Source organism: Falco cherrug, chromosome 4, assembly GCF_023634085.1.
Source record: "Falco cherrug isolate bFalChe1 chromosome 4, bFalChe1.pri, whole genome shotgun sequence".
Classification (NCBI taxonomy): Eukaryota; Metazoa; Chordata; class Aves; order Falconiformes; family Falconidae; genus Falco; species Falco cherrug.
Window position 1 is genome coordinate 28,058,236 of NC_073700.1, and position 12,002 is coordinate 28,070,237.

The 12,002-nt window shown below is 50.1% G+C and overlaps 1 protein-coding gene across 1 annotated transcript; it reads right to left on the minus strand.

The window, feature by feature from the left end:
- Positions 1-2,023: 2,023 nt before the first annotated feature.
- On the minus strand, positions 2,024-11,937 carry DRG2 (developmentally regulated GTP binding protein 2). The gene is made up of 13 exons (XM_055709420.1): positions 11,782-11,937; positions 9,996-10,156; positions 9,468-9,557; positions 8,254-8,314; positions 7,177-7,267; positions 6,695-6,767; positions 6,478-6,568; positions 6,188-6,285; positions 5,507-5,583; positions 4,996-5,084; positions 3,992-4,050; positions 3,512-3,565; positions 2,024-3,427 (listed from the first exon to the last, which is right to left on the minus strand). The coding sequence occupies exons 1-13, from the start codon at positions 11,843-11,845 to the stop codon at positions 3,341-3,343; spliced, it is 1,095 nt and encodes a 364-aa protein (XP_055565395.1). The 5' UTR covers positions 11,846-11,937; the 3' UTR covers positions 2,024-3,340.
- Between the last annotated feature and the right edge of the window lie 65 nt (positions 11,938-12,002).

Sequence of the window (12,002 nt, forward strand, 5' to 3'; positions counted from 1 at the left end):
TCAATACCCCCCATCCCCAAGGGGCAGGTTCATCATTTAGCAGGCGCAACCAGAGGAATTCAAAACTATTTGCCAGCCATAAATCCTCCTCGCCGCAGCCTCCCCAGCCAGCCCCGCACAACACGCGATGGCTGGTTGGGGTGACCCTTGTCAGCATTTGAAACAATTAAGCTGTCACTGCGGATCGTGACTCTTATATACAGCCCTGAGCAGCACTTTGAGATGTCAGCGTGATGGGGTGAGGGAAGCTGGCTGAGGCGAGCCCGCCGCAGTAACTGTCTCTCATTGAATTAAATGAATGTATTTGGAGTCAGAGTCTCTTTTTATTACCTTGCAAACGATTCCTGACTAAATTAAATTATAAAAGGAGTGTTCAGCCAATCAAACCTGCTTGATTGCCTGGAACAGGCATTTTAAACAGAGCACGCCTCGGGCCATCACCGTTTCCAGGGCTAGATGGAGGGTGGCTGATGGGCTGCATCGCAGCCGATCCACCCCGCTTCACACCTGGAGTGCCGCCCAGGAGCGACGCACGGCCGCACTCCGCCAGCAAAGTGGGACAGGGCAGGATCCGTGCAGCCCTCTGGGAGCGGGGTACGGCGCTAATGGAACCCGAGTCAGCTGAAAGAGCAGAGGAATGGCAGGGGGCTGCAGAGCAGAAGAGCAGACCGCCAGCCAGGCTGCCGAGAGCAGCTTTCTCCGAGCATCACCCAGCCAAGCCTTCCCTCGTACAGCGGAGAAAATGCAGCGTGCTGCTCTTTGCGGGGCAAACCCACAGCTCCTGCCTGCAAACCAGAGGCAACACCTGCCTTTCTCCAAATGTGCTCAGCAAGGAGGCTCTGAGCCCATCTCCCTTCGGGAGCTCCTCCACGGAGCTAACAAAGGGTCTGACCAATTCTATAAACCACAGGAGGCTCCGGCACAATCCTAATGCTGCAGTAGATTTCCCCCCTGCCCTTATGATCTTGCTTTCTCAGGATTCAGAGAGATCTTCAGGCAAACCTGCTCCAAACTGCAATGTTTGCAGCTTTTAACGTCAGTGCAGAACAATTAGGGAAGCCGTCTGGAAGAATGAATACTGCAATTAAATGCATGCATTTTCAAATACAGCTATAAACTCGCTTGCAAAAAAGCTGCTCTCACTAAAAAAAGAAGTTAGCTTCTTCTGGCTTAACTATTTTTACTTCATCCCTATTCCAAATTTAATCATGTATCAGTTCATTTTAAACAGGATAAAATGTCCAGTTTCCTAAATGAAGAGTAAGGCTAATTAGGCAGAGGGTTTTTTGAACGATGGCAGACTAGACTAGACAATTTGCAACCTGAACGCATTGAGAGGTAGGCACTCACTGACCGAGGACATGCTTTAGCAGGCAATACTGTGCACTTCGGCCTCACACAGCACCAGCCACTTCCCCGGCCCCACACACTACCTGGCCCAAGGACCAAGCCCAGTCAGCAGTTCTGGCTGCCCGTCCATGTGCCACGGCTTGGCAGGCCTCTGGGTTTGAAGTGAAAAGTCAGAAACTCAGGGACAAAATGAAACTAAAAGACCTCTTTGTGCGGGCAACCCTGCCTGTGCAACCTTCACAGGAAATCTAAAGGGCAAGTTAATGTGCTGGAACGGCATCCCACCCAATTCACACAGAGAAGTGCCTGCTTTCCGCAGCCAGCTCAGGCATAATGCGGCTAATTTGGAGCTCATTCTCCGCTAGCTGCCTCCGCGGTCGAGATCTGCTCTGCACTCCAGCTGTGAACAAAGCCAGGAACAGGGAAGGGAACTTACAGAGTTCAAAGTCACCTTCTTAGCTTGGGTACTGTGTATAGCATCTATTTATCTCCCATCGCACCTCATCAAGTCCCCTCCAGCCACAGAGCCCTGCTTTGCAGCCATTCCCTTCACAATCTATTCCCCGCTACAACCTCCTGCAACAGCATCCAGCCCTCCTCCGGCAGCCAAAGGTAAAAAAGAGAGTTCGAAAACACACCAAACCATTTACCCACTGCAGGCAGACAGCTACAGTTCACATGAAATAGCAACTTTTATTTTCTCAAATAAAATAATCCTTCCATTTCTGCTCGATCAGTTTGTGAGGGGTGGGGAGGAACACAAAGGAGAGGGAAGGAGCCCTGCTCAGACAAGTTTGCCATCAGACCTGTCCTCACAGTTAAGAATCCACATCAGATCGAACCCTTTTTCAATGAAAGAAAATAAAAGCTATTGGCAACTCTTGATCCCAGAAGGAAAGAGCTGTTCTCTATCAGGCACTCTGAATTTTTTTAGCATCAGTATTCAATGAAAAAGCATGATTAGAAAAATCCCAGATTTCTGATGAAAAATATCCAGACAAGCAACAATGTTTAACAGGGCTGGGCTAAAACCCACGGCATGGGATGGTACCTGGAGCTCAAAGAGCTGTTACTGGAATTTAGGGGCATGATTGAGAAAGGAGATCCCAAGCGATACTCTTGGGGACTAATGGGAAGGATGAGAGCAAAGGAGAAAACTCCCACGGTAGCTCCTCGACGAGTGATATGCCAGAAGGAAATCTTCACTGCAGACTACGGCTCGTTCATCGTAACCTGCTGCAGTTCGGCCAGGTTAATCACTCACTAAAAATTTCATTTCTCATCTCTCTCAGTACCAGTTGGACCAGGATGTCCCACAAACCCTACTGCAGAGCTAAGGAGAGGCACAGAGTGCCACATTTTAGCGTTAATTGAGGTGGGACCATTATAAATTCACCAGGGGTTCTCTCAGATGCAGAGACCAACATCTCCAATGGTGAAAGCTGCAAAGACGTGTCCAGTGAGCAGGGGAGGGAGAACCTGTTTCAGATCAATACTTAAATTAAGTGAATGGATCAGCAGCAAAGCATCAGCAACGTTCTCTCAGCCCTGGCTTCCCTGTCCTCAAGCACAGGGCCATATTTGTTCACACAAACCCATAAACGGCCCACTGGTTAAGCAAGCCACTGGTAGGTTAACACATGGATCTGTATGCAAACCCTACGAGGCAGGATTTTGCTGGCTGTGGGAACTGTGTCCTAGAAAAACTGGCTCCTCTATTTTTAAGAAACATTACTTTGCCTGAAATGCTGCAAGATGGAAACTCATCTTCCCCATCCCCACCTGCAAGTACAGTAGCCTCATTTTCTGCCTTTCTCCAAGAGAAGGAACTTCATGGAAGCTTTCTTGCTTTCTTGGCTGTAGAACACATCTCCCTTTTTCTTTTTCATTTTCTTTTTTTACTCTTTTTTTTTTTTTGTTTTGTTTTGCTTTTATGTGGTCAGTTCCAATTCTAGTGATTAAAGACAAGGCCAGGCACCAGCAAAGAGGGTTACTTCTTTACGATCTGAATGACATCTTCATGCTCCATCATATGAGTTAAGCCCACTCTTTGAGGGCTGTATTTTGTGCTTGTCCCCTTTAAAGCAAAAGGGGGAGAAAGGTTAGGAGAAGATCACTCAGAGACACCTGAGGACAGATTTCATTTGCTTTAAACACTTACCCACACCAAGGCATATTTGAACTGGCTGGCTAACGATCTGTGAATCCGATGGCACTGCAAGACAGACAGACAGACAGCGTGTGAGGCAGTTCAGTGGCGCTGCTTTGCAAACAACTGGCTCAATATTCAGGAACTAGGAAAAACTCAGGCCTATGTTAGAAATTACAAAAGTGACTTTAGGAGCCAGTTAACAGCACTTGAAAGAATACAGAACAGACACAGGAATCACCAGTCCACATAAAGCCCCATTCCACTGCTTCCATGCGCTTTTTCACTGGACTGCATTAAGTAAATTTTTTTTAACCTTTTATAGCAGCTAAGAAAGCAACCTAAAGCAGACAGAATCAGTAAAGGTAACAAAAGGAGAAGCCCAAGTAAACACTGACATGTCCCAAGCTTTATGAAGCACAAATCATAGCAGGCTCCAAGAGGAACTTGCCTTCTACAGACAAGGAAACATAAAAGATGCAGAGAAATTACCACATGCTCCACAGAGGCCCCTTTCCGTAGAATAATGGCATCTGTAAAGTCTGGTCTCTCTGTGGAGAAGCAGGAGGGGGGGGAAAAGCATTGGATTTCCATCAAGTGTGTTCTAATATGCTGACACCATCTCACATTGCCTTGTGCTTACTAGTCCCAAATTCCTCCTCCCGTTACACTTGCCAGCTCCCAGACAGAACAGGTATCCATGTACTTGAGAACACCAAATCAGTTCTGTAGACACTCCAGTACCCACAAGCACAGTTACCCACGCCACACAGTCAACAGCTTCCTCACAATCCACCTCCTCCAATGCCATTCCAAATACTCGACTTATGACAAACAAAACCACCCAAGTCAAAACACACCTGCTCAAGTAAAACCAAGCCACTCTGCATTTTTCTGTAAAATCCCCATGATTTCACAGCTTAACAAGCTCATAGAAAGCTCCTTAACCTCCTCACATCCACCCAAGTTCAGTCACAGCTGTGCACAACCAAACAGGCACAAGTTATAGACATGCCTTCATCACTGAGAGAAGCTGCAAGTGAATTATAAAGCAAAAGGAGGACCAAAGGCACTCCTGAGCCTTCAGGAGCCTGGCATGGGAATCACCAAACCTCTTGCAGTAGGAACCAGAGACCTATTCTGGGTAGTGATGGGCTGAACAGTTCATCAGAGAGCATGCATAATAAGGAAAAATGTTGCGAACGTGCACACTTTATTTCCTTATATCATCCTGAAAAGTCTTATGAAAATTCAGCTCTTCTAGTGCCAAGAGAATGGGAGGGTTGTGGCGGGATACATGCATGGCTGGATCAGATGGAACAGAAAGCATTTCCCAAGAGCAGAAAGCTGGTTAGGGAGAGCACAACTGCAGCTTTCCAGGACACAAGAGACCGCTGACAGCCAGGCATCCAAGCCCTGCTGGCAGCCTGTCTGCCTTCGATGAGCAGCAGCCCTTTGTGCCTTTCAAACCTTCTGTTCAGCTAACGGTCACTTACGTCCTCGTTTTTTGGTGTAGATGCAGGTAAGTGCCAGGTATTCCCAGAGCTTCTCCAACAAGTAGTCCAGGTTCAGTTTCATGCCACAGCTGCAAAACACCAGGAACATCTCCATGGTTACTGCTGTTGTGATTTAGAGATCCAGAAGAACAAGGTTAAACCTCTTATTAAAGTACCAGGGAACAAGGAGAAAAGTCTTTTAACAAGGCTGGCAAAGGAAAAACACAAGCAGCTTTGAAGCAGCAAAGCCCCAGTCAGATATATCAGCACTTCCAAGGAAACAAGCTAGACTGGCTTACTCTGGCCTGCAGACAGCGTGGAAAAGCCAAACAGCCTGCTGTGTCAGGGGAAGGAAGCCTGGAAAAAGCCGCACAGCGGCTCCGCTTCTCACCCCAGCAGCTGCAGACAGCACTGTGAGAAGCCCCTTCTTGGGAGAAGCTGGTAAAAGGGGTATGAAATAAACCACCACACCATCTGGCCCAGCACATCAGGCAGCGTGAGAGGCTCCTACCTGATTACAACGCTGTGAGGTCTCCGAGCAAGACGATCCACTTCCTCCATAGATATCTGGTCAATCTTGTTATAAACCTAAGTCAAAGGAAAAACAACATACCCTTTAGGAAGTCAGTTCAGCAGCACCACAAGAAAAACAGACAGGTCATGTAGGTATAACAAGGTAGTTCCAGCTTCTGAAACAGAAACTCAGATCCTGTCAGCCAGAGGACCAACCAAGGCTCTTAGTAAAACAAAGTTAAAATTCAGAAGCCCAAAGGTAAGTTTGGGCCTTTTAAAGTTCTCCCTTTGGGATGACTTGCAACACATTCTCCAGGACCTTTGATTTCACACCCAGTCACTATCAAACACAAATCTTAAGTGACCTTTGGCACAAGGGACCAGTGATGAAAACCCAAGTGCAGAGCTGGCAGCGCAGGACCCGAAGGCTCCAGGCCGGGGGAGCAAACCCCATGCCACCAGGACAGCAGCGCACGCAGGCAGCCACAAGATGGCACAGGGAACACGCACACAGTACTGCCGCACCGAAAAGCTTATAAAAATCTCCCTGTCGAGTTGTGCTTTCCAGCTCTTAAACCCCAAAGCATTACTGCCCGAGGAACCAGGAGCCCAGTTCTCCTTCAGCAAAGGACGGAGATGCTCGGCGCGGCAGAAGGCAGGCTGTTTCCGAAATACTCACGTAGAGGCACGGCATGTAGACCCTGTTGCCTACAATCACATCAATGAACTCATCAGGGGAACAATCCTCTCTGAAGAGGACCTCAGCGTTGAAGATTTCTGAGGTGAGCACTGTCAAGGCCCAAACCCCAACACACCTACACACCAAGGTGAGCCAACGGGCTGAGCTTGCTTGTGAATGCCTGCTGTCAACCCAGCGAGCGCCCAAGACACCAGGCTGTCCCACAGCAGGTACCACTCAACTCCTGAGCTGCTGCTGGCTTAAGGGTCTCCCGTTTTAGGAAAGGATACTGTATTCGTGGAGGATGAGCTGCACCAACTTCTCGGAGCACTGAGTCAACGTGACAGTTGAGTTGAAGGAGATACCTCCACCCTTCTTCGGCTGCAGGGAGGCAACAAAGCAACTTAAGAACAGCCTGCAAAATCTACAGACTCCCCTTCAGTGACCTTCATCTTTGAGCACACAGGGGGACACAAGCTGTGCTTGCAGCAGTCCAGGAAACCTCACCTTGAAGTAGATATTTGGTTTACTTTTGTTCAGCCGGATTCCTACAGATTCCAGTTCTTTCTCCAGCAAGGCCCTGCAGGGACACTGCACATTAGCACCTGTGAGACTGAGCGCAGTTAGGTGACACCCATGCCCTTTCCTTTCTGACTATCATATCGATAGAGCCTCGCCGTAAGCTTTCACTGCAACCTGAACACCACAGCTAACGCAGGACAGTCTGCAGTGGAAATCTAGGTTGAAATCCCCATCTCTGAACAGCCATCCTGTGGGAATGATCCTTCAGCTGAGAAGCCCAAGCCAGTTAGCTAGCATGCTTCTAACGGAGTACAACCTCCATCTTATGCTCAACAGCTTAAGTACTGGTACCCCAATGTGTACAGGACATAACACTTCAGGGAGCTGGCATGTTTTCTGGGCACGAGGGACCCCCTGAACCTGGCCCACCACACCACAGTTCCACATGCCCACAAGCACACGCTCACCTCTGTACTTCACCCTTTGTGGCATCCAGCATCATAATAACAACGTCTGCCGTCCTGGCCACAGCTATCACCTGCCGACCTCTGCCCTTCCCTGAGAAGAGAGGAGACGGCCATACATCAGCAAGAGAAACCAGCTACGAGTTCTGCGACAGACAGGGACTCCTGCACTGCTCAGCTGCTTGGAAGCAAGGAAAAAGATCCCGCAGTGCTGTACTGGCTGTAGTCAGCTGCTCAACGGCCCTGAGCAAGCACATCTGGTCCACCCATATTGTCTTATGTCCAGCACAAATACTCTTTGCTGCTGCTCCTCCACCACAGGTTACACGAACTCTTGTGTGTAAAGCTGAGTACGGCTGCATGGGTGGAAATGACATCTCTGCCATCAGGACAGACATCCCCAGACATGTGCAACAGTAGCAGCTCTAGGCAGCAGAGACAGCTTACCCAGACCAGTGATGTGGGTCTAGGGCCGCTGTGCAGAGGCGTTCCATAAACTTTCTGGCCAAAAAGGAGAGAGATGCCAGGCCATGTTCCTCCAAGAATAGACCATTAGGAGATTTTCCTAAGTTTCCCAAGGATTATGGAATCTGACATGATTTTCCTAAGCTTCATAAGGCATCTTCTGACATGACCAGCCAATCAGGACAAGGATGAAGCAGAAGGACAAAGCCAACACCTCTTCCCAGAATCAGAAGTCATGGGAGGACTGGCAGGAACCCAGGAAATTAGTCAAAAGAGGTTACTGTTTAGCTGTAATTTCCCCCTCCGCCTCTCCAGCATCTTTCTTTAGATTTCCTCAGTACCAGAAAACAGATGAGCAAGATAACACTCACGCAAGAAGGTGAGAAGTGACTGGCTTGCTTTGGCTCCCACCTCCAGAAAAGCATCTTTCTGCTACATATAGAACCTTATGTGGGCTCAGGGATAAGAATCGTGCCTCACATAAGATCAAGGACTCTAAAATTTGGAAAACCAATGTGGGAACTATTGGCCCAGGAAATCTGCTAATGTTTGAGACACCCAGGTACACTATTGAGGGCAAATGCCTACTTTACATGAACACAGAGATCAGTCAACCTTGTGCCGCTCCTTCGATGATTCCAGGCAGATCCAGCAGCTGAATATTGGCTCCTTTGTACTGAAAAGGAAACAGAAGGATGGGAAGTTGAAAGCCTTGTGCAGGGCATCTGAGCTGCCTCAAAAGCCCCAAGCATGCGCTGGGGTCCAAAGCCTGCAGAGAGTGGAACTGAATGAACCTGACAGAGCAGGACAATTTTGCACAAAGCTGGTGGCTGTTTTGTCAAGGCAACCTCCAGTGTGTTTCCTATGAAGCTGCATTAAACACCACATACTGCAGTACGTTAGGTCCTGACCTCCTAAAGCATCACATGATTGCAGTGTGAGAAAGCACCAGGAAAACAGCACGTTATCCTGGGTGGGTGAAATGGAAAGAAAAAAACCACCTTACTTTCTTGGTCTAACAAGAAAGCACAGTAACAGGCAAGCGCCACCATCTCTTACTGAGATGGATCAGAACTATTCAGACGTGTTGCGGGTCTTACCAGGAAATAACAGGGGACTTTCATCCAGCACATCTGCAGGGGCATTAGTTTTCAAGCTATTGTTGCAGCAAAGTCCTCAGTGACAGCTTTAGCGACTGACTGCAGCTCACAGCTGCATTTGGATGCATTACAATATTTGTGTTCTTTCTAACACCAACACAGTTACTGCCATTATTTAACTCCGCTTTCAATTCTGACCCAGATTTTCTCATTACTCTTGGACACTTTTCAGTTTGATGCCCTTTATCATTTGCTTTACTGATGGATGCTTAGGCCACCACTAATAAAACTCCTCAAGGACAGGAGTAGTTGTATTTTCTTTCAAAACTGATCACAGTACAGATTGCCTCTTTTAAAGCTTCATTAAAAACAAATCTGTCAAGGTTTCCAGCCATCTGGTCAATGGCGCCAATAGCGGTTATAAAAAATTCAGCTGAGAATTGTCGTATTGCTCTGGTCAGTCGAACGGCAACATACGAAACCCTGTTCAGGATTGACTGCCTGATGAGTTATGCAGCCCAGGGAAGTGCTAAATCAGCACTGCAGGCTGCAGAAGACCTGATACCACAAGCACTCAAGACTTCCCAAAGTTTAAAGCAGAAGTCAGCAGAGACCTTTGGGTAACAGTGCTTCTTAACAGCAGCACAAGTGTATCTGGTGCAAACAGACACATTTATATGTCTGGCTTTCTTACCACTGCTATGCCAAAGGGAGGAGAATCCTACTTACTTCTATGACTCCTGGGATACACGTCAGGGTTGTGAACTCGTAAGATGCAGCTTCGCTGGCAGTTGAGGTCATTAAACTCAAAAACGTGGACTGAAATGCAAGAGATCAGCATCACTAAAGATACACTAATGAAAGCACCAGTGAATGTTCAGCAACACAAGTAACACCAGTGTGTTCCTCAGCTTTTAAAAGTCGTGTTGTGGCTGTTCCAGGCACAGAGACTGAAGCAGTGATGGGACAGCCAGCAACTCCACCAAACAAAGGTAAATCTCATCCTCCCACCTATTTCCTCAGCAGTGCCATGGCTGAGCAAGCCCAGGTTTCAGACTGTTACCACAGCACACCGCACACAAGATGAAGGAGTGTCTTCCCCAGCTCTAACTTTCACCCCTCAGCATACAATAACCTTCTGCTAACTCATGGCAAGAAGATGAAAGATGAGGAGAGGGTGGATATCCACTTTACAGCCACTGCTAACCACAAACTGGAAACACACATGCCACGCAGTTAACATAGACACTCACTGACCTTACCCACAGAAGGAAAACCAATCAGTGCCACCCGGGCATCTCCAGATTTCATCACATCAAAGCCTTCTCCTTTAGCAGCTGAGGACTTGGAGGGTTCTAGCAACTGAGCTCTGTATTTTGCAAGCTTCGCCTTCAGCAGGCCGAGGTGGTACTCAGTGGCTGGAATAAGACAAACACAACAACTGGTTGACAGAATATTGCCGATAACTCACTTCTAGAAATAAGAACTTTTCGGTCAACGTCTTAACCACTGTCACATGCACGAGCTACCCCCCTGCTGTTCCGTAACCTTTTAAAATACTGGCCATGGAAAGCAAAGCTTCTAGGGACCTGCACAGAAAGTCAGACTCAAAAGAAGTAAGCAGCCAAAAACCTCCCAAGTAAAAGGAGCGAGCCAGAGGGAGAGCAGGTGAAGGAATGAACAGGTGAAGGGAGCCAGCTGAGAAGGGAGAAAACACAGGGGGAGCAGCCACTCCTCAGCAAAGGTCCCTCCTTACACCCGGTCGCATCCAGCACTCTGAAACCACAAGGTTTTTTCCCCTCTGCTCATGTCAAGTTTTAAAGACATGTTCAACTGGGACCTCACATGCGTGAAAGTACTTTATTGACTTATTCTTAACAAAACACCTGAATTTACACGATAGAGGGGAAAAAAAAAAAAGAAGGTACTTATTTCTGTAGAAGCTCTCTTTGTAACAGAGAAGGGCAAGAAACCCAAGCATTTATGGCATTTACTGTTTTTACACTTTCCATTATTTACCACGCCTAAAGCCTGCAGAAGGAGTGAGGTGCTGGGCACCACCAGCAGAACTTGTGGGGAGCTCTGCTCCCCAGTCCCCCCTTTAGGTTAAGGCATTCAAACACCAGCTTGGGGACCCTGCAGCAGACAGCGCCGGGCCCTTTGCACCAGTAGCACTTGGGGTCCTCAGCCCAGCTCTGAGGAGTCAGGGGTGCCACCAGGGCTGCAGCCCGCCCCTCCTCCAGGCGTGTGGCCCGAGGCTTCCCACCCACACAGGCCAGGGCATCAACAGCATGGAAAGGGGGCGGCTGGCAAGAGGGGCAGCCCTCCACACCCCCTCCCAGGCACCCTTCTCCCCCATACACCCCTCTGCCATGTACTCTTCTGCCCCATACAGCCCCCCCCCCCAAGCACTCTTCTGCCCCATACACAGACACCCACACACAGACACCCTTCTCCCCCATACAATCCCCTCCAAGTACCTTTCTCCCCCACAGCCCCCCCCGCCCCAGACACCCTTCTCCCCCATACAGCCCCCCGCCCCCTTCTCCCCCATAAACATGCCCCATCCCAGGTACCCTTCTTCCCCATACCCACCTCTGCGCAGACACCCTTCTCCCCCATACTGCCCCCCCTCCCCAGCCTCTCGGCCCACCCTGCTCCCCAGCCTCCCCCCCAAGCCGCTCAAGCCCCCCGATCCAGCCCCTTGTACCCCCTCACGTCCCCCAGCTTCACAAACCTCCCCACAGCCCAGGCCATCCTCTCTTCCCCCGGTTTCCTCCCAGCGCCCCCATAACCTGGCAGCCATACCCCCGCTGCCCCTCACACCCCCGACCACCTCTTCCCCCGCCAGGGGCTCTGCCCCGGCCGGCATCCCCAGGTGCCTCAGCCCCCCCAGCCGCCCCTCAGCCCCCCGGCCGGCATCCCCAGGTACCCCGGCCCCCCCTCAGCCCCCCCCGGCCGGCATCCCCAGGTACCTCAGCCCCCCCCGGCCGCCCCTCAGCCCCCCGGCCGGCATCCCCGGGTACCCCGGCCCCCCCCGGACCTTTGTTCTTCTGCGTGCGTGCGATCTCCTTCTCGATCTCGGAGATCTTCTCCAGGATACCCATGGCGGGGCCGGCCGGGCCCGCTCCCCAGGCCCCGCACGCCGCACGCCGGAAGCGCCGCCGGCCCCTCCGTCCGTCCCCCTCAGGCGCCCGGCGCTGCGCTCCCCGCCGCGCCGTCCGGCCGCCTCCCGCGCCCGCCTTCCGGGTTCCGCCCGCCGCC